The sequence below is a fragment of the Rana temporaria genome, chromosome 13, assembly GCF_905171775.1.
Source record: "Rana temporaria chromosome 13, aRanTem1.1, whole genome shotgun sequence".
Lineage (NCBI taxonomy): Eukaryota > Metazoa > Chordata > Amphibia > Anura > Ranidae > Rana > Rana temporaria.
In genome coordinates, this window is record NC_053501.1 from 43890552 (window position 1) to 43913214 (window position 22663).

Here is a 22663-nt window from a genome sequence, read left to right on the forward strand (position 1 = left end):
AAATTAATTAAATCTGTCCAAACAAGTCTAGTAGACATCCCGGGTATGATAAAGTTTGAAAAACAAAATCATAAATTATAATATAATAAATAACTATAAATAATTATAACAAATAATAATGTAATTATAATAAAAATTATTCAATAATGTAATCAAACCAAAAACACTGAAATTTGCTCAGTTGCAGAATTGTCGCCGTCATTACTTTTATGACGAATTTCCCCACAAATCGCTATCGCACAATTCTGCAAGTGATTCTAATTTATTATCGATGTTTTTTAGCTGCTCTAAAACCACTTTTGACATAAAGGGACACTTTTGGTTGCTATGGACAATCTCCAGTTTCCAGGCAGAAAGAACCGTTTTTATTATATAAAAGTGCATGTAGAACACTGGGCAGACCACTAGGGACAAGGGGTGTGTGTATTTTTTACATACAGTACTGTAATCTATAAGATTACAGTATACTGTATGTAATGTGTTTATTTACTTTTTTGAATTTGGCGCCGTTCTCCGCCCCCGTGCGTCTTAATGTCGGACTAGGTAAGTAACTTGTGCCTGTGGATGCTGCGAGGCGGCCCCGAGTCTGGCTCAGGGATACCGATCACAGCACAAAAATCACACCCCGAGCCAGACTCAGGAAAACCGCCAGCCAGGTTAATGATCAGTTAGAACCAGCCAGGTACCCGGGCTCTGACTTGATATCTCAAACTCTATTACATACCATCTCATATAAAGTAGTTATAGTGATTTAGTGTGCACCAGCATCAATTTCCTTACCATTCCTAATACTGGGATTGAGTAGAACATGTATATGCAGCACACAGCGATCAGGCAGGAGTTATTGACCATGACAGATCAAAAGTTAATCACATCTATAGGTAATTGTCAGGTCATACACCACATTGCAGCCATTATATATATATATATATATATATATATATATATATATATATATATATATATATTAAAAAATACTTAACATGGACTTTTCTTTTGACGGGAGATCCTTTTATTTATTTAGTAGGGCTGTGGAAATTAACTTTTAATTCCTCAATTAATCATTGATTTTTTGCATCGGTACTCACCTCTCCCCCGGCATTCTTCGGAGATCCGGTGACGTCACGGACACCGGCGGGGCTTGCCATGTCCACCTGAAGGGCTCCTTTGCTGTGCCTTCATATCTGCATGGCGGTGTGACCTTCCTATCTGCCACACGCAAGGGCTGCTACATTTCCCTCTATCAACCTGGGATTCTACACCCATCCACTGGGAGTTGTGATAGTTCACTTCATACGACATCTACATGCCGACGGACTGATGTTAACCCCTCCTCATCTGGATTAAGCAGTGGTATCATTGTACACATTTATATACCAGTATCATACTTAGCTACATGTTTTTATGACTGCTTTTGCTACCATTTGGTATTACTTGCACCATTTTTACAGTTTATGTAGCTACATCGATTTTATCTCCAGTGCAATATTTATTTTGTTACCTACTTAAAGACTATAAAAGTTTTAATGCTATTCCCATCGAGCGCTGCCTTTGCGTTTTTTGTCTCCTGCTATCCATTTTTCCAGTGGTTGGTAGCTGCACTGGGAATCAGCCTGCAAGGAGATCAGTTAAAAGTAGTTGGATCTGTATGTGCGTTATAATTAATCGAAATTAGTCGATTAATCGATAAAAAAAAATGATTAAAAAACAGGGAAACCACAGAGGAAAAGCTGCAAGCTGTATGTTGCTAAATTCCAATCCACAAAAAGACCCTGATGAAAACTGTACCAGTAAACACAACACATTGAAGGGAAGCTGCAACACTGGTAATGGATGTTATCTAGGCAGCAGCATTTCTACTGTTAAGGTTTTAAAGCCCAATGGGTTGGGCAACCCTGTCCTCCGAGATTATTTCAGTACAATGGAACCTTGGATTATGAGCATAATCCGTTCCAGGAGAATGCTTGTAATCCAAAGCACTTGCATATCAAAGCGAGTTTCCCCATAGAAGTCAATGGAAATGAAAATAATTTGTTCTGCATTGACTTTGATGGCATGCAATACCGCATGTGGCCAGAGGTGGGGGGTGCCAGAGAGCCTCGGAAACACTCAGAAAGGCCCGGGAACGGAGTATTTGCACGTTTTTCCAAACAGCCCTGAATGGCTCCGATCAGCTCCGGTGCCCCCCCCCCCACCTCAGTCCAAAAGTGGTACTGCACACCGCTATGGCTTGCATCCTGCTAGTTTTGCAAGAAAACTTTTGCAAATCGAGTCAGGATTTTAAAAAAAACAGTGCTCGTACTGCAAAACGCTCGTTAACCATGTTACTCGCAATCCAAGGTTTCACTGTAAAAGTAAATATTGAAGAGACCGTGTCACCACCCATGCATGTGCAAATTAAGCTACCGTGTAAACTCACAGTAGAATAGCTGTGGCTCCATTTATTTTCTACATTTGGGCTGCAGTGTGCTGACAACAGTACTGATGTTCCTCATCTCCTCTGACATTTCCACAAAGCTCTGCCTTACATGACAGCTAAATCCTCACATGCCTGGGGTGGTGACCAGGTCTCTTGGGGCTAATTGAACTGGTATGTTAATATACTGCTTGTTACACTAAAGGGAATCTTAAAGCAATTTAACATTCTAAACAAAGTGGTTCCACTCTTAGGAACCCCCCCATCCATTGGTACGATTTCATGCTCCATGACCCTGGAGTGCTTACACGTGGTTACTGATCTTCTCTCCTTACCTGCCCATAGATGGATCAAAATTCGGCCAGTTCAGCAGACACCGGACTATTTTGAAAACGTGCTCGTTTTGAAGTTTGTTGGCAATAAGTCTGACCGTGTGTATGGGCCTTAAAGGGTCACTAAAGGAATTTTTTTTTTTAGCTAAATTGCTTCCTTTACCTTACTGCAGTCCTGGTTTCATGTCCTCATTGTTCGTTTTTGCTTTGATGTTGCTGTAATTCCTCTCTGTTCTGGACACTTCTTGGTTGTCTGTTTCCTGATCACCACAGTACTGGGAGATTTCTCACTGTGGTGACTAATCAAGGAGGTGTGTCTAAAACCCCACAGCACCAATCCAGTTTCGTTTTGCAAAATCTTCACTGCCCTCTATTGGTTCTCTGGCTCTGTACATCAGAGAACCAGGAAACAACAGCAAAAAGGAAACTAAACTGTAGGTACATTATATGATTGGTTTTTTATCAATTTTTAATCATTTTTAAAAGGAATCAGTTAACTATTATGTCTCTATACCCTGTAAACAGTCATTTCAGCAAAAAATGTTTTTTCCTTTAGTGACCCTTTAAGGCTATATGCTGTCCATACTTGGAAGTACTGGGCATTTCCAAGGGTTTTGACTGACAAATGGATTGGTTTATCAAAAAAGTTAGCAAAATGACAGGTTCTCTTTAAAATATGCAATATGTCTTTAGTATGACAAATACAAATTCTAATTACTGCAGCAAAAATTCAGTCCATGGCCACATTTTACAGAATATGCAAACGTCATGTAATTATCAAAAACAGTCATTAAAATATATTCAGCTTTATGATCTCTGATTTATTTAAAGTCCAATTTTCCACCAGCTATGAGGATGATCTGCGTGTGTGTTTGGGGACAGGAAGATATGGCTTTGCTCCGGGTCACCAATGTTTCTGCAGCCAGGCATAGGAATATTCATACACCAACAACATCACCGCACCTCCTGCAAATACAAGAGCACAACAAGCAGGTGAGTTTTGCTGTGGCTGAGGATCGCTTCCAGCTAACATTAGGCAGGGAATGCAGGTGAGGAACACAATACAGGTAGGCACATACCAGACAAGAGGCCATAGGGGCAGGTTAATATCACTGTGCACAGGAGAAATACAATGTACTACTGACAGCATTGCTATGAATTGTCCAAGAAAACCCGCTCATTTCTCCAACTACACTTACTGTATGTTTAACCCTTCAATGCAATTTACCTATAAACCATTATAAACTGAAGTATTTGTGAACCTAACACATGTGATCTGCACAATGGCAAAACTTACCCACCATTTATCTAAAGATATTAAATAAAATGTTTGAAGTGGTATTAAACCCCAAACCAGAAGCTTAAAGCGGGGGTTCACCCAAACATTTTTTTTTTTTAATATTACACACATTAGAGCCAGCATAGTAAGGGCATTTACTTTCGGCGTTTTTTTTTTGTTTTTTTTCTGTACATACCTTTATATTCCGTTTTTGTCCAGGGCTTCCGGGTTCCGATGACTGCGGGACTGGGCGTTCCTATCCTTCCATTGGATGATTGATGGCTTGTGAAACAGGTGACCTGTCGCACAACGCACGTCACCAGGCGCCGTATAGTGCCGACTCGCAGCTCGGCTATTTCCGGAAATCTGGTGACGCGCGTTGTGCGACAGGTCACCTGTTTCACAAGCCGTCAATCATCGAACCGAAGGATAGGAACGCCCAGTCCCGCAGTCATCGGAACCCTGAGGCAGGGATAGGAACGCCCAGTCCCGGAGTCATCAGAACGCGGAAGCCCTGGACCAAATCAGAATATAAAGGTAAGTACGGAGAAAAAAAAAAACCTGCCAAAATTATATGCCCTTACTATGCTGGCTCTAATGTTAAAAAATCGTTTTTAGGGTGAACCTCCACTTTAACATATGACAGCTTACAAATCATCAGATGTGGTGATTGTATTTGTTTTCTTTTTTTAGTATTTTTTCCCCTCCTTTTTATACCTCATGATCTGACTAGTAACACACCTCTTGTATTGTAGTGCCCCCAATACGTGGAGGACTGGGGCGCACCAGGGTGACACTCCCACAATGAGCGGCACCCTGGGCGGACCCCACCCCTTTTCAGTATTGACTGTTTTTTGCTATCGGCTGAATGAAAAAACCTTCCTGTTGAGTGCCCCCACAGCAAGCAGCTTGCTATGGGGGCACCCGAACCACAGCTCCATGTGTCCTTTTAGACATTGAGCCACTGCCCGACCCCATCCCCTCTCTCTCCTCATTGGCTCACGGACTTTGAACGACAGCAGCGGGAGCCAATGGCGCTTCGCTGCTGTCTCAGCCAATAAGGAGGAAGAGTCACGGACAGCCAAGTCTCCCATGCAACATCGCTGGATCAAGATGGGGCTCAGGTAAGTATTAGGGGGGCTGCTGAACACAGAAGGCTTTTTATCTTAAAGGCAGGGGTCACTTAACTTTTCTTTCCATTTCCCTTCTAAATGTTTTTTTTCTTTGCCAGAATTTCTCACTTCCTGTTTCTCCTCAGTAAGCTTGCCACCATCATCCGATGGTGTTTAGTCAGCCAGAACAGCTTATTGAACAACTTACTGAGGAGGAACAGGAAGTGAGAAATTCAGACAAAGAAAACAAAGAAAAAAAACATTTAGAAGGGAAATGGAAGGAAAAGGTAAGTGAACCAACAATGCACTAGCTTAAAGGAACCTATTTAGAAAATAAAAAACTAACCTTTACAACCCCTTTAATGAATAGAATGCTTTAAGCCATTTTTTTGCTTTATTTTTCAGCGGTTGCATGATGTCAAATGTCATTTCGCCACCCCTTGCTTCGGGTGCTGTGGACAGATCCTTAAATCGACATTTAGAGGCTTACACCTATGTCTCACTTCTCATTATACTAAATGTAGGGGTGATATACAGTTTAATATCTAAAGCTGGCCACAACCCAGACAGGTTTTTCTTGGTTGAGATTTAATCTATTTAAACATCAAATCAAGAAAACTCACCTAAAAATTCATTTAATTTATGGTATATCCAGACAGGAAGACCCATTGGTACATTTTAGTAATCTAACTGATCAAATTAAAGAAAAGCAGTAGTATGAGGGCATACCTATGTATCTGTGTAGTATGAAGGTTTATTGGTGTATCTATATTACGTTGTATGATGGCCTACCTATGTATCTGTGTATTATGAGGGTCTATCTGAGTATTTTTGTACCATGAGGATCTACCTATGTATCTGTATATCTATGTCGTATTAGGGCCTACCTATACTGTATATCTGTGTAGCATGAGACCATACCAATATATCTATGTAGAATGAAGACCTACTTATGTATCTATGTAGTATGAGGGTCTATCTACAGTTAATGTCTATGTAGTATGAGGTCATACCCGTATAGCTATGTATTATGAAGGCTTACCTATGTCATTATGTAGTATGACGGCCTTTCTTTATATCTATGTAGAATGAGGGCTTATCTATGTAGTCTGGGGGTCTATCTACAGTATTTATGTAATATGAGGATCTATCTATGTACGAGGGGCTACATATATACCAATGTAGTATGAGGACCTACCTATGTATCTATATATTATGATGACCTACCTATGTATCTATGTAGTATGAGGACCTACTTGTGTATCTATGTAGTATAAGGGCCCACCTCATTTGACATTCAATAGGTTGTTTATGTTATTCCTCATACTTCTCTCCTTTATTGGCAAATTTACAGGCCAGCCTAAATCTATCCACACAAACTTTAGTCATTCCGCAATTCAGCCATTCCAATATTCCAATTTCATCTACAAATTTTACAACATTTGCGCTTGTTTTTTAATTACATTTGATGAAAAGTTTTTATACAATTTCTGGTGCTGTATGGTTTTTGTTTAATTAGCATACATGCACAAGTACTAACTTTTATGAAATTTCTCCTATGTATGTACTGTGATAAATATGCCGATACTGTATGATCATGTTCACAAAATTTTGTACATTTCCTTTTCTGTAAATTTTCTACTTTTATGAATAAATATATCCATAGTATTTTTACTATACCTACCTGTACCGTCTAAAGTCCATTTCATTAGCCTAGCTTAAACCTTGAGATACATACAGGGAGTACAGGCTGACTGCTGATTAGTTCAGACAGTGATGATGAACCCCAATTCTTTTTTGTCTGTAATCTGGTGATCCTGGAAGATGCCTCCTGGTGATGCCTCACTGCCCTTCCACATACAGAAAGCCTGATGATAAAGTAGTTGGTAACAACATGCCTTGTGTAGTCACCAATCAGATACAACCCTGCCAGTGACGTTGAATGTGATTGGTCAGAAAGGAAGCTACACAGCATGGCCTTACGGAAGTGCATTTTTTTTTACCCTCTTAGTGGCCTTGTAAAGTTTTGTTTATTCTGAAGGGAATTACACAAAACTCAGAAATAAAATACAACTAATTGCATAACACCTTTCTGGATAGAGTAGAGGAATAGAACATCTGTCAGATTTTTATTGCTGCGTCCGATGTTTGGGAGATTGACCCTATCAATTTTTCATGGTGACCAAGAGAGAAAGTAAAAGAGAATCCCAAATTTTACATTGTCACAAGAAACGGAATGGGGGGGGGGGGGCGAAATCTTCCAATGGGGATACTGGTTCTGATGATCTGATGACAACCAGCGATTCCTTCAATCTGTTTATTCATCCATGTCCATGTACCATAATGCAGATTTTTGTATTTTTCTTCCACTGAACACTGCATTAGTTTACTGATAAATATGTGCGAGTGAATAGAGGGCCTTTGAAAGTAATGGGCCGTATTCAGAACAGAAGCTAAAATTAAAAAATGTTGGTGCCGTGTACAAGAGGCTTAAAGGTCTATTTAAGAGCCTAAATGTGTTTATCTTGTCATTGGCTCATAAGCTTCCATAAATAAGAAAAATGCTAAAGACATGAAGGTAATAAAAACGTATGTTCCCTGTATTAATTAATTAACACGATTTGGGCTATGAGTTTTCAAAACAAAACCTAAATAATGGTTGCTATGGGGAAAATCCCTGACCTTGTGTATACCAGTCATGTAACAAACATTACTGCCCTGTGAATCTGTGAAATTACAATCTGAACATTTGGGCAAAATAAACAGAAACTTGGTGTTGATGTAACTCATGGTTTTGAACACTTTGATGTTGATTTACAAAATAATGTGGTGAAATAACTAAATGGTATACTGTATAATAGCAGGGTAACATGTTCAGAACAAAGAAAACTGAAGAAACAAACTGTAATCTGTACAACTGTTATTCTAGCAAAGTAAATCAGCTCTATACATAATTTTGTATGCAAATGACCACATACAGGCTGCAGAAAACCACTCCAGGCTATGTTTAAATATTGATGATAGAGGACCTCTAATTCCTCCCATTTGTGTGCATTTCGGCAATTTCTTGAAAGACAGCCAAGAGCAACACCTAGAAAATTAAGTACTGCACTATATGAAACTAGACATGCCAGTTTTTTTAACCACTATTTGTGTTGTTTTTAATGAAGCAGTATAATTCGTTGTGGCATATATACTGTAGTACCTCAGGACAACCAATAATAACTCTTAAAAAGTTACCTTTTGTTGGTTTAGGATATTCAGGACTGGGAATGTAAAAACAAATAGGGTAACATAGCAACATTTTAATGCACAACCTCTAGTGCAAGAATCCCTATTAAAAGTATCTTTACCTTGGATCTTAGTGGTCCGTATAATACATGCCCTATTACAATGATGGCAAGTGTAAATGCCTCATTGTATTGCTGGTAAGTGTAAATGCCCTCTTTCAAATGATGGTCAGTTTAATAGGCACCCCTTACCTTTGAAGATCAACATACTGGGTAATCTCTCCTGTTTAAAAATGTTTTGTTGTATGGCATAAGTAATAACAAAAAATAAATAAAAAATATTTGTTAAAAAAAAAACATACTGTAAATGCCCTCTTGCATTGGTAATCAGATTAAATGTCCTATTCTAATTTGATGGTCAGTGTAATTGTCCTCCCCTTTTAACTCACTCCCCCTTGGTGGTTAGTTTAAAAGCCCCCGTTACATTGGTGTTCAGTGTAAATGCCCACGTTACATTGATAGGTATCGTAAATGTGCCATTACATTGGTTATCAGTGTACACAACCTTATTTCATCGGTGGGCAGTGTAAATGCCCTGTTACATTGACAGAGTAAATGTCCTCTTCACATAGGTGGTCTGAGGAATTTCCTCTATTACATTGTTTGTCAGTGAAAATTTCCCCATTACATACAGTAGCTCACAAAAGTGAGTACACCTATCACATTTTTGTAAATATTTTATTTGATCTTTTTATGTGACAACACTGAAGAAATTACACTTTATTACAAGGTAAAGTAGTGAGCGTACAGCTTGTATAACTAGTGTAAATTTGCTGTCCCCTCAAAATAACACACAGCCATTGTCTAACCTGCTGGCAATAAAAGTGACTATACCCTTAAGTAAAAATGTTACAAATTGGGCACAAAGTGTCAATATTTTGTTGTGCCACCATTATTTTCCAGCACTGCCTTGACCCTCTTGGGCATGGAGTTCAGCAGAGCTTTACAGGTTGCCAATGGAGTATGGTCTAAACACTGACAGGCTAACCCCCCACCCCTTCAACTGCTGCAACAATGCTGGCAGCACTCATACGTCTATTTCCCAAAGACAGCCTCTGGATATGACGCTGAGCTTGTGCACTCAACTTCTTTGGTTGACCATGGCAAGGCCTGTTCTGAGTGGAACCTGTCCTGTTAAACAGCCATATGGTTTTGGCAACAGTGCTGCTGCTCAGTTTCAGGGTCTTGGCAATCTTCTTATAGCCTAGTTCATCTCTGTGTAGAGCAACAATTATTTTTTTTCAGATCCTCAGAGAGTTCTTTGCCATGAGGTGCCATGTTTAACTTCCAGTGACCAGTATGAGAGAGTGAGAGCGATAACACCACATTTAACACACCTGCTCCCCATTCACTCCTGAGACCTTGTAACACTAATGAGTCACATGACAACGGGAGGAAAAAGGGCTAATTGGGTCCAATTTGGACATTCTCACTTAGGGGTGTACTCACTTTTTTTGCCAGCGGTTTAGACATTAAAGGCTGTGAGTTATTTTGAGGGGCAGCAAATTGACACTGTTATACAAGCTGTACACTCACTACTTTACATTGTAGCAAAGTGTCATTTCTTCAGTGTTGTCACATGAACAGATATAAAAAAATATTTACTCACTTTTGTGAGATACTGTAGGTTTTCAATGTATATGTGCCTGTTACATTAGTAATCCGTGTAAATGCTCCCACTGATTTAGTTTTAATCGTACTTGCCCCCTTTAACAACTTCCCGCTGGCAGTACAAATATATGCGGACGATGATAGTCGTAAAAGAAAAAAAATCTTTACGTTAGTGATCAGTTTACAGTTGAAATATTGCCCATGAAACTACTATTATGGATTATGATCAGTCTTCTATAACACCAGCAATAATAAAAAATTGTACTGAATGATTAAATAAATAGTTGGTTGACCCTGTCTGCTACACTCATAATCGAGTGATAGCAAGAGGTGATATTTCTCTTTTGGGGTGTATAACCCCCCCCCCCCCACCATGCACAAAACAGTGACTTACGGACATTCCCGAGTATAGTCCGTTGCAAAATAGGAGTCTACCTATGGCCAACAATCCCATACTTTTACTTCCTTGCAGACAAACCACTTGAGAAAGTGAGGACAACTAAGAACAGGTTAAGTGTGGTTTTCTTGTAGAATAACATTTTATTCAACCTAGGATTCTACCTGGGAAAAAAACTAAAACGTTATGCAGTTTTATAGAAAGCACTTTTATATATACAGGACCAGATTCTCAGAGACTTACGTCGGCGTATCAGTAGATACGCCGTCGTAAGTCTGAATCTGTGCCGTCGTATATTTAAGCGTATTCTGGAAACCAGATACGCTTAAATTTGGCTAAGGTAAGTTCCACGCCGCCGTATCTTAGGGTGCATATTTACGCTGGCCGCTAGGTGGCGCTTCTGTTGTTTTCCGCATCGAATATGCAAATGATGAACGCCGATTCACGAACGTACGTACGCCCGTCGCAATTAGTTACGCCATTTACGTAAGACATATGCCGGCGTAAAGATAAAGCAGGTCTCTAGGTGGCGTAGCCCATGCAAAGTATGGACGTCGGAACAAGCGTGTCTTTTTACGTCGTTTGCGTTAGTCGTACGCGAATAGGGCTGTGCGTAAGTTACGTTCATGTCGTAGGCAGTGTTCGACGTACGTTAGGCATTCTATCCGACGCATGCGCACTGGGATATGTCCACGGACGGCGCATGCGCCGTACGTTCAAAACATCATTTACGTGGGGGTCATGCTTTATTTGCATAAAACATGCCCACCTCTTCACAATTTGAATTAGGCGCGCTTACGCCGGCACATTTACGCTACGCCCGTAACTTAGGACGCAAGTGCTTTGTGAATACAGCACTTGCCTCTCTAAGTTGCGGCGGCGTAGCGTAAATACGATATGCTACGTCCGCCCACACTTACGCCGGGGTACGTGAATCTAGGCCATAGTATTTTACAATGAAATGTGTAAAAGGTGTATTATATTCAAATATTCTTAGATGTCATTAGGTGGACAGCGCAGAAAGAAATCTCAAAGATCTTTGACAGGCACCAATTAGCCCTCATACCTAACAAGTTTGCGCAATCTTTGTGCTTGTGCCAAAAATCAGTTTAAAATTCTTTGCTCTGACAGGGCACGACAGGAGGGAAAAACTAAAGGTTATAAAGTAGGTGTACACAGGTGCAGAAAACATTTCACCTCTTTTTCATCAACCTGATGCAAAAAACCTCTTTGTTGATAGTGTAAGCACCATCTAGTGATCACACTGAAGATTCTGTCAAATTTGCCATATTTGAAGTCATAAAACACATTCCTTTGACTGGTAGAAGACCAGAACAGATGGAAAAGTAAATGACTAAAGCTAAATGAAGCTATTAATCAGCTTGATACATAAACCGGTGGCTAATTGAGAATAATATCCTGTAGCTTTTGTACAAGATTGTAATTATAGTACTGTGAATAATGATAACACCTAATAAAGGTTTTGATTACCAACTCTAGAATGACTTCATATACAATAGCTAACGAGGATAATTAGGACAGGAATTACCAGGTCCAAGCCGCATGATCTTTGGAAGAAGACCTTTGTAGAGAGCCAGGAACCTAGAAGGGAAGGAAAGGCAAAGCAGGTGTTACACATTATAAATACACATGGATTTTATAACGCAATCAGCACTGTAAATCAACAAAGAAAAGAAAGGTAACAATAGATAATGATCAAACAAGTAATAAAAGTCAGTGTTGATCATTTGTATATAAACACGTGTGACCGGAGCAGTGTTGAGATTATAGAAGACATTAAATCCTTCTGCTATCCGCGGGCTTGCTTTGTGCCATGAAATATGTTCAAACCCTGGAATTTATTAGGATTATTCAATTAGGCAATAAACTTATTTTTGTCTCTGTACTATAAAAGTAGGGAGGAAATTTGATTTTGAGAGGTTATGTATACATTTTTTCTTATTTCTATCTTATCAAGTCAAGTGTTATACAATAAGCATTGGTCAATTTATTATTATAATTATTATCATTTAGTTAACTGCAATATATTACATCCTTTACATAGTACAATGCATGAGTTTTTATCCACAGAGCAGCAATCACAAAGAAGTGGGGCATGGTAAAAAATACATTTTACTTACTGTATCTAATAAAATATGGTACTGAAACACCACAATAAAAATAAAAGAGAACAGTGGTTTGTAGTAAACGAACCAGCTGTTGGCGTAAAAATATTTATTTTATTCATTTTAAACACTAACGATGTACACTGGGGTAGGGGTGTACACCTGACTTGTTGGAATGATGGTCAGGGTAAATGCCCTCTCTATTGTTGGTCAGTGTAAATGTCCTCTTTACATTGATGCTCAGCAAAAATGTCCTTTTTATATAGTTGGTAAGGTTGAATAAAGACACTAGTTCATCCAGTTCAACCTGTGTGGGTGTGTGTTCATGTCAATAATCATTTCCCATATGCCTGTATATTGTGTTCACTAAGATGCACGTCCAAAAGGCTTTTAAAAATATCAATACTTTGCGCTGACAACAACTGCGGAAGGGAGTTCTGCATCCTTATCTCCCTGACACTGAAAGACCCATACTTAGCTAAAGGTTAAACCTCTTCTCCTTCAATTTCATTGAGCGGCTTCATGTCTTTCTACACTCCCGGATTATGAATAGATTTCTTCCTACACTAGGACCACAATTTTACATTGATGGTCATTATAAGTACCTTTTTTTACATTGGTGGTCAGAGTAAAAGTCTTTTTTACATTGGCGGTCAGTGTAAATGGCCTCTTTACACCAGTGCTCAGAGGAAATGTCTTCTTTACATGGGTGGTCACAAAAACGTCTGCTTTACTTCGGTGGCCAGCATAAATATCCTCATTATATTGGTGGTCAAAGTAAAAGTTTTGGTGGCCAGTGTAAATGGCTTCTTTACATTAGTGGTTTAAGTGAATGTCTTCTTTAACTGCTTGCCGACCGCGCACCGCCGTTTTACGTCGGCAAGCTGGCTCTCCTGGGCGAGAGCACGTCATTCTACGTCAGCTCTTTCAGCCACCACTAGGGGCGCGCGCGCACGGCCCCCGCTCGCCCCCGACTCCCGTGCGTGTGCCCGGCGGGCGCGATCGCCGCCGGGCACACGCGATCGCTCGTTACAGAGCGGGGACCGGGAGCTGTGTGTGTAAACACACAGCTCTCGGTCCTGTCAGCGGGGAAACGCTGATTTTCTGTTCATACAATGTATGAACAGAGGATCAGTGTTTCCCCTAGTGAGGCCACCCCCCCCCACAGTAAGAACACACCCAGGCATACTTAACCCCTTCCCCGCCCCCTAGTGTTAACCACTTCACTGCCAGTGGCATTTTTATAGTAATCCAATGCATTTTTATAGCACTGATCGCTATAAAAATGCCAATGGTCCCAAAAATGTGTCAAAAGTGTCCGAAGTGTCCGCCATAATGTCGCAATACCGAAAAAAATCGCTGATCGCCGCATTTACTAGTAAAAAAAAAATATTAATAAAAATGACATAAAAATACCCCCTATTTTGTAAACGCTATAACTTTTGCGCAAACCAATCATAAACGCTTATTGCGATTTTTTTTTTACGAAAAATAGGTAGAAGAATACATATCGGCCAAAAACTGAGGAAAAAAAAATGTTTTTTTTATATATTTTTGGGGGATATTTATTATGGCAAAAAGTAAAAAATATTCATTTTTTTCAAAATTGTTGCTCTATTTTTGTTTATAGCGCAAAAAATAAAAACCGCAGAGGTGATCAAATACCACCAAAATAAAGCTCTATTTGTGGGAAAAAAAGGACGCCAATTTTGTTTGGGAGCCACGTCGCATGACCGCGCAATTGTCTGTTAAAGCGACGCAGTCCCGAATCGCAAAAAGTACTCTGGTCTTTGGGCAGCAATATGGTCCGGGGGTGAAGTGGTTAAAGTAGAACTATAGGCATAGGTAAGGGAGAGTTTTAACCCCTGTTTTTTTGTTCCATTTGTGTTTCCAATTGGGGAGATTTACCTTCACATCCTGTCCCAGAGCCAAAACAGGAAGTGAGAGGAGATCCCTGCATATTAAGGGAATCCCTTGGGGCCCCCCAGGCCACTAGAACTAGTGTTATCATTGGAAGATGTCCCTTCTATTACTGTTCTGGGGCTATCTGAAATTTGGGATTTTCTTTTCCTTTCATTTTCGATAATGTTGTATAGCACAAATAGAGAGGGTAAATCTCCCTAATGGGAGGAGGGGTAGCAATAAAAGCCGAACAGGGGTTCTAATCCCTCTCCACTCTGTCCAAAACCCAAAAAAGTTTTGCGTTTAGTTGTACTTTAAATTGGTGATCATTGTAAATGCCCTTTTTGCATTGGTGGTCAATGTAAATGGCCTCTTTATATTGATGGCCACTTTTATTTCCTTCTTTCTTCTGTTAGTCAGTGTAAATGCCTTGTATGGATTGGTGATTAGTGTAAATAGCTTCTATTCATTGGTAGTTAGAGTAAATTTCCTCTTTCCATTGGTGGTCAGTGTAAGTGCCCTCTTTCTAACTCCGGTTACTACAGGGTTCCCTCTTCTTGGGGAGAGTAAGCCTTCTGACTGACTTAAACGTTTAACCGACAAGTATTTCCAGTCATAAGAGAAAAGCTCTGTTTATTAAATGGTAAGAGCCCAACTGTATCGAAAATGTTATTCTATAGCTTTTGTACTACATGACAGTACCCTTTAAGCATATGTAAAGGCCACAATTTATTACTTTTGGATAGAGGGGGAAAAAGTTAAACTTTTGTTTAAAGTTTTTTGCTGTTGCTCCCAGAAGTTTGAGAAGCTATGGGGGGCGTGGCTGGATGTACCGGGTTTGGCCCCTGTGGACCTGGTCACGGGTAGGTTGCTGGGCCTAAGTACTTAAACAGGGTGTTTGGATTGTGACTGGGACTCGTCCGAGGGATATGGGGGCCATCTACAGGGGGAGGTGGAGACTGGGCAGGGCCGGGATTGGCTATTAACATGTATGTGGTTGGTGCAGTGGTATGGTTTATTTTTGCCTGAATTTGTACTGGAATGCTTTTTCTTTGGTTGTAGCCTCGATGTATGTTTGTTTGTACTTGTGCTTCAATAAACTTTTTTCTGGATAAAAAAAAAAGTTTTTTGCTGTCTGTTTTCCTCCAGCAGAGATTCAGAAATTGATGGGAACATTTTAAAGCTCATGAGTCATGAGAATAAGAAGTTCCTCTAACTGGGGCTCATGTTCTTATAGCAACTTCAGATTTCCTCTTTGTTCCTCTTATGTCTCCAGGATTGGACAAGCAAGCATTTCCCAAGCAAGACAGAGGCATCACATATAAACCTAATAGATATTTTAACCTTTCCTCAATCTATTTATTACCAAAAAGGCTTCGCTTTTCATACATTTTATTAAAATGCTGTAGTTGACAACTACTAAGGTGTAAAAGCTAGTGGACCAGTGCTAGCTTGTACACACACTGATGATAGTGCCCAAAACAGGTGCTTTTAGATGCTCATGCTTGGTAATCAGTAGCACTCAATACAAATTTCCTCTATACAGTATATGTGCAACAAAGCAATTTTGGGTTTCTTTAATTAAAGTGATTGTAAAGATAAATAAAAAAAATTACAAACATGTCTATACTTCCCTGCTTTTTTTGTGTCCTCTGCCGATGCTCCTGGCTCCTCTCTTCTGTCCAGTGCTCCCATGGGAAGCCGCTTCCCATGGGGGCCCTCTGTACTTTACCCCACCCCCTGCTTCCTCATCACAGGCTTTTATTGACAGCACTGGGAGCCAATAACTCTGGGTGCCCCAGCAAAGCCAGTGAGACCTGGAAGTGACCTCTTCTTCAGAAAATGCTTATTGCCTGGCTGACATGTGCAGCTGAACACCAGCCAAAAAGAAAAAGAAAAAAATGTATAGCACATTAAAAGATTAAAAAAGCAAAAGAAAAAGCAGCTTGTGCTTCAAGACTCACCTTCAATCCAGAACGGTCACTTCCTCCTTTACTCCCTCCCCCCCATTATTCTCTAGATCTAATCACTAGATTTCCTCGTTCTTTTGGGTTGAGTGACAGCCAACATCATTCAACCCACTTCCTGTCATAGACCCGCCCTCTGGGGCTGACATTATCCCGCAGGGGAAGAGGAAGGACCTGTGACATCAACAGACCAGCGGGAAGACCCTTCGAAAAATGTATATTTGTACAGTATATTTTTTTTAAGAGTGGGGAAGGGTTTTGTGTGGGCTTAAAAGTACTACACTTCTGCTTTAAAGGGGTTGTAAAGGTAAAAAAAATCCTAAATAGCTTTCTTTACCTTAGTGCAGTCCTCCTTTACTTACCTCATCCTTCGATTTTGCTTTTAAATGTCCTTATTTCTTCTGAGAAATCCTCACTTCCCGTTCTTCTGCCTGTAACTCCACACCGTAATGCGAGGCTTTCTCCCTGGTGTGGAGTGTCGTGCTCGCCCCCTCCCTTGAGAGGGGAGGGGGTGAGCAGGAGAGTCAGGACACTCTCTACGTTGCACATAGAGAAAAAAGCTGTGTGTTAGTGGGCGTCTTGACTCTCCTGCTCGCCCCCTCCCCTCTCAAGGGAGGGGGCGAGCACGACACTACACCAGGGAGAAAGCCTTGTATTACTGTGTGGAGTTACAGACAGAAGAACAGGAAGTGAGGATTTCTCAGAAGAAATAAGGACATTTAAAAGCAAAATGGAAGGATGAGGTAAGTGAAGGAGGACTGCACTAAGGTAAAGGAAGCTATTTAGGGAAAACATTTTTTACCTTTACAACCCCTTTAAAGCGGGGGTTCACCCAAAAAAATTTTTTTAACATTACATTCAGGCGAGTTGTCATAATGACATTAGGCTGTTTTTTTTTTAAATCCTTGCCGTACATACCGTTTTATGTAAATTTTCACCGCAGCTTTCCGGGTATGTAATCTGCGGGACTGGACATTCCTAATTTATTGACATGCTTCCGACCGGCGCATACAGCGCGTCACGAGTTGCTGAAAGAAGCCGGACGTCGGTGCGCAGGTGCCGTATAGAGCCGACTCGCAGTCCGGCTTCTTTCGGCAACTCGTGATGCGCTGTATGCGCCGGTCGAAAGCATGTCAATCAATTAGGAACGCCCAGTCCCGCAGATTACATACCCGAAATCCGCGGTGAAAATGTACATAAAACGGTATGTACGGCAAGGATTTTTTAAAAAACAGCCTAATGTCATTATGACAACTCGCCTGAATGTAATGTTAAACATTTTTTTGGGGGTGAACCCCCGCTTTAAATACTTTAGAAATCTGACACACATCATGTAAGGAGATCAGAAACCCTGCGCTCACTTGCTGAATTCTTTGTAAAGGACTGTGGGCCAGATTCACATAGAATTGCGGCCGTGTAACGTAACCCGTTTACGTTACACCGCCGCAAGTTTTCAGTGTTAGTGCCCGATCTACAAAGCACTTACCTGTAAACTTGCGGCGGTGTATCGTAAACACGTCCGGCGCAAGCCCGCCCAATTCAAATGGGGCGGGTACAGTTTAAATTAGGCGCGCTCCCGCGCCAGACGTACTGCGCAAGCTCCGTTCGCAATTTTCCCGACGTGCTTTGCGCGAAATTACGGCGGCGCGACGTGTTTGTGAATCGCGACGTGTGTAACGTACTTACGCCGGGAAAAAATAAAAATTCAAAAGCGACGCGGGAACGACGGGCATACTTTAACATGGTGGAGTAATTTTACACCATGTTAATAGCAGCCCTAACTTTGCGACGGGAAACTAAGACTTGCGTCGACGTAACGACGGGAAAAACCTTTGTGGATCGCCGTAACTGCTAATTTGCATACCCGACGCTGGAATACGACGCAAACTTCACCCAGCGGCGGCCGAGGTACTGCAACCTAAGACCCGACGGTGTAAGTCAATTACACCTGTCGGATCTAAGGGCTATCTATGCGTAACTGATTCTATGAATCAGTCGCATAGATACTCTGAGAGATACAACGGCGTTTCAGAGAAACGCCGTCGTATCTCTTCTGTGAATCTGGCCCTGTGTCTCAGCAGGTCAGCCAGGCAATTAGCATTTCCAGAAGGAGGTCAGTAATGCAGCAGCCCTATTTCTCTTTCACAGGTTGTTGATAAAATCTATATAATTATGTTAAGTCTTGGAAGAAGCAGAACTTGCATCATAAATAAAGGATCCGCTATTCGACAGCCCACACCCCCCATTTATCCTGAACAGCCCTGGAATAATGCAAAGAAACAAAAGCAGTAAAAATAAAACATAAAGTAGGATCACCACGGAGGCTGAGTGCTGGAATCAGAAGTAATGATACAGAAATGATTACAAGATTTTTATACCCTTCTTCCTTATAAACCACGAGTATCGTCTTCCAGCAGCTACGATATTTAATCACTCCGGGTTCTGGCTGCGGCCCTTGAATCCGACTCTTGGCCACATCAAATGGGATGTTAATGATGGAGGCTAGCGTCCCAGAGGCCAAACCAATTGTAAACTTCCGTAGGAACTCCAGTCTTGCATCCTAGATAGTCAATGACACATGTAATATCATGAGCAAGGTAAAAGCAGAAATTCACATTTAACATTCGGGAATTCTGGCACCCGCTCTTCTCCTCAAACCCATCATCCTTTAATTACGGCTACAGAGAGCTTTAAAAGCTCAGGAAGATAACCATATAACCACAGCAGGGTGGAGTCCTGCCAACACTGAAATGGCGGTGTGAGATTTACGTAGAAGCCTCGGGTTAGGAAAACGCGGCTGGTGAAATAATGTTAACAGGTGAGTAAACTATAGAGAGACAAAAAAAAGTTTTACCCCGGCTTTGCCAACAACAAGAACGACACCTTTAAATGCCATAAAACAAGCCATCATCTGGGAACTGTATTTTTGCTTGCACCTGTAGCATACAATGAAGTGTACCTGCTATAAGAAAGCAGCTTAAAGCTTAGCACGCCTTTGCCCTAACATTAATCCTGACCTTCTTATAGAGAACAAAAAATACGTCTCCTCGTTGCACCAACATGTACTTTCCATTGGGAGCAATACGGCTGTTAAGACGTTTTTCGTCTGCTTTAGGCTTTCTGCTAATGCTGGTGTTTTCCTGCCTGTGTCGGTGGGGGAGATGTTATTTGCTCCGAGCTTCATACGTGGGTTTAAGAGGATTCTGGGTAATGTGCCTTTAATCAGCGACCTGGCACCCAGCACAATGGGCTCCTTGCAGAGAGATGCAGGAGGATTTCCGCGGGTTGCAACGATTCTTCCCCGACAATCCCATTGGCTCTGTTTTCGCACATGGTCCAAATTGCCTGCGGGCACATTTCCTCACAGAGGATTCATAAATACAGTCCATAACGAGACTCTGGTTTCGGCATATGGGGATGATTTGTGTAATTGGCCTTTACAATGTACTTAGTATTACTGTATCAAAACACACGAAACCCGAGTACTCTATTAGCTAATTGGCCAGAATATTTTACAAATGACAGCAAGCCCCTGCACCAGGAAGCTCACTAAAACGTAGATGTATGTGTCCGTGAGACCCCCAAATGCTAAATTAAATAAAAGAGGAAAAAAAAAGAAAAAAGGACAACACACACACACACACTTTCCTATAAGGTTGTTGCTGGCCTGCAGGTTTTTTCCACATTTCTCCTCAGATGTCGCAGATCTGTCAGCAGGAAATGTTCTCCCACTACTAAACTAACAAGCTCGCTGCGGTAACGCATTGCAGGGCCGTGCCCTTGAATTAAATAGCTTTTACCTATTGAAGGAATTAGGATGTCGTTTAAAGGAACAGTCACACTCCCGCTAACATGAAAGCGCTCAGCCATGTTATCAAAGCTTAATTTTTTTAAACAATTGTATAATTATTTAAAGGTGTGCGTTGAGGCACTTTTACACATTTCGCTTTAAAAGGATATTAGAAAGTGGAAATGTTAATTCTGGGAGACAGAATGATACACTAGAAATTCTCATAGAATGTGATAGTTTAAAAATAATTTATTAATTAAAAGTAGCTAAAGTCAAAAAAATTGGTGTGATAAAGGGTTAGACCCGCTTTTAGGTTTTTATTGCTGGCTGTTTCCCCACTAAGGAGGTTTGGTTATTATTGTCACTCGGCCTGCAAGTGAAAAAAATGTAATAAAAAATTTAGGTTGCCAGAAGAATGTGACTTGATAAGAAACCTTCCAAAGGTCACACTTGTTCCAGAGACAGTTACTGCATACCGCGTACACACGATCGGAATTTCCGATGAAAAAATGGGCTGTGCCACCTAGAGACCTGCTTTATCTTTACGCCGGTGTATGTCTTACGTAAACGGCGTAACTAAATGCGACGCGCGCACGTACGTTTGTGAATCGGTGTATCTAGCTCATTTGCATATTCAACGCGGAAATCAACGGAAGCGCCACCTAGCGGCCAGCGTAAATATGCACCCAAAATACGACGGCGTAGGAGACTTACGCCGCTCGTATCTTGGCAGAATGTATGCGTAACTGATTCTATGAATCAGGCGCATACATACGACGGCGCTCATTTGGACTTACGTCTTTGTGAATCTGGGCCTTGATCTATTTCTCTAACTTACTTTGCTTTAAGGATTCTAAATTATATCATAATACAATGAAGTAGCCTTAAATTTCAAACCAATTTGCACATGCCACCGGTGTGGTCTATTCCTCCTTCCTCTCGATGCCCCCTCAGCAAGCTGTGTCCTAATGGGATACCCCTGTGGGCATGCTGCTGAGCTGGGCTGGTTAAATCCATAGACACACACAGGGCTGGTGTCAGGGAAATGTCCGTAGGAGAACTGACAATAGTGCCAGTACTGGTAATGGACGCTTCCGGCGCATTGTCGTATGCACTGTCGAAAGAAGAACGAGTGGGCGCACGCAGGTTTCCAACGCGCTAATTAGTGATTGCACGTAGGCAATACTGGACTATATAAGACTGCTGCTGAGCCCATTACATTGCTGGATTGTCATCAGCCCTCCCATTTTTCTGAGCCTCTGTGCATATTCTATTTGGATTTCCTGTTGTGACCCGGCTTGCTTCTGACCTGTCTGATCTGCTCTCCTGGTTTGACCCCCTGGCTTGCTTTATCGACTTCGCTGCTGTGTCAAGTGTTTGATCCTGGCTTGCACCATGGACATCACTACCATTACCTGTTCCTGGCTTGCCTTCCTGAATTTGCCCCTGGCTTGACCCTGTTTCTGCTACCCACCTCTTATGCCTGACGAATCCACAGTGTTTGACTCCTGGCTTGGCTGTCACTACGGTCTTCTGCATACACCATGGCCAAGTGTTACTACGGATTCCTAAAGACTTTGTCCCAGTTGTGTATCCTGCATCTTTCGATATACTTCAGGTGACCACCGGCTCTACTCTTCTGTACCCATCTGGCATCCAGTGCTTCTATGGGCACTACACCTTCTGTACCATCTTCAAGGGTGTACTGCGCTTAGAAGCAAGGGGAGCCCTCTCTGCACTTCAGCCTCCGGCCAGGTATGTGACAGCCAGTAAGCCATGCCCCTGCTCCCTTATCACAGGAGCTTGACAGTGGCAGGAGCCTATGGCTCCCGCTGTTTATTGTGTCTCATGTGAGACGAGACCGTTAAAGGGCTGAGCTGCAGCCGCAACTAAAAAAGTTTTTATAAAGAGTATTAAAACCTTAAACATATTCAGGCACAAGAAAAGGGGACACTAGTGCAACTGCCAAAAATAACAATATGAATAGAATGATAAATGACATAAAGACTCATAGGTAGATTCAGGTAGAGAAGCCTATAGTTACGGCGGCGTAGCTAATCCGATGGATTTTTTCGTCGGATATCCGATGAAGCTGGCTTTCATCAGTCTTGCCCACACACCATCGGTCAAAAATCCGACCGTGTTCAACGCGGTGACGTAAAACACTACGATGTGCTGAGAAAAATGAAGTTCAATGCTTCCAAGCATGCGTCGACTTGATTCTGAGAATGCGTGTATTTTTCTCCGATGGAGTTCCACACAGACGATCAGTTTTTTATCCATAAGAAAATTTTTAAAACAGGTTCTATTTTTTTTCACCGATGAAAAACAAACCCACACACGATCGGTTTGTCCGATGAAAACGGTCCATCGTTACGTTTTCATCAGACAAACCGATCGCGTGTACAGGGCTTAAAAGTTTGTCGCCATTCCATGAGCGT

The 22663-nt window shown here is 41.4% G+C and overlaps 1 protein-coding gene across 1 annotated transcript in view; it reads right to left on the reverse strand.

Moving 5' to 3' along the window:
- Positions 1-3411: 3411 nt before the first annotated feature.
- SLC25A21 (solute carrier family 25 member 21) overlaps positions 3412-22663 on the reverse strand; it is a 397660-nt gene continuing 378408 nt past the window's right edge. The window contains exons 9-11 of the mRNA XM_040333092.1: positions 18811-18992; positions 11987-12039; positions 3412-3714 (exon numbers count right to left, since the gene is read on the reverse strand). Of these exons, the coding sequence (XP_040189026.1) occupies positions 3653-3714; positions 11987-12039; positions 18811-18992 (297 nt within the window). The 3' untranslated portion in view covers positions 3412-3652. The remainder of the gene's footprint in view (positions 3715-11986; positions 12040-18810; positions 18993-22663) is intronic.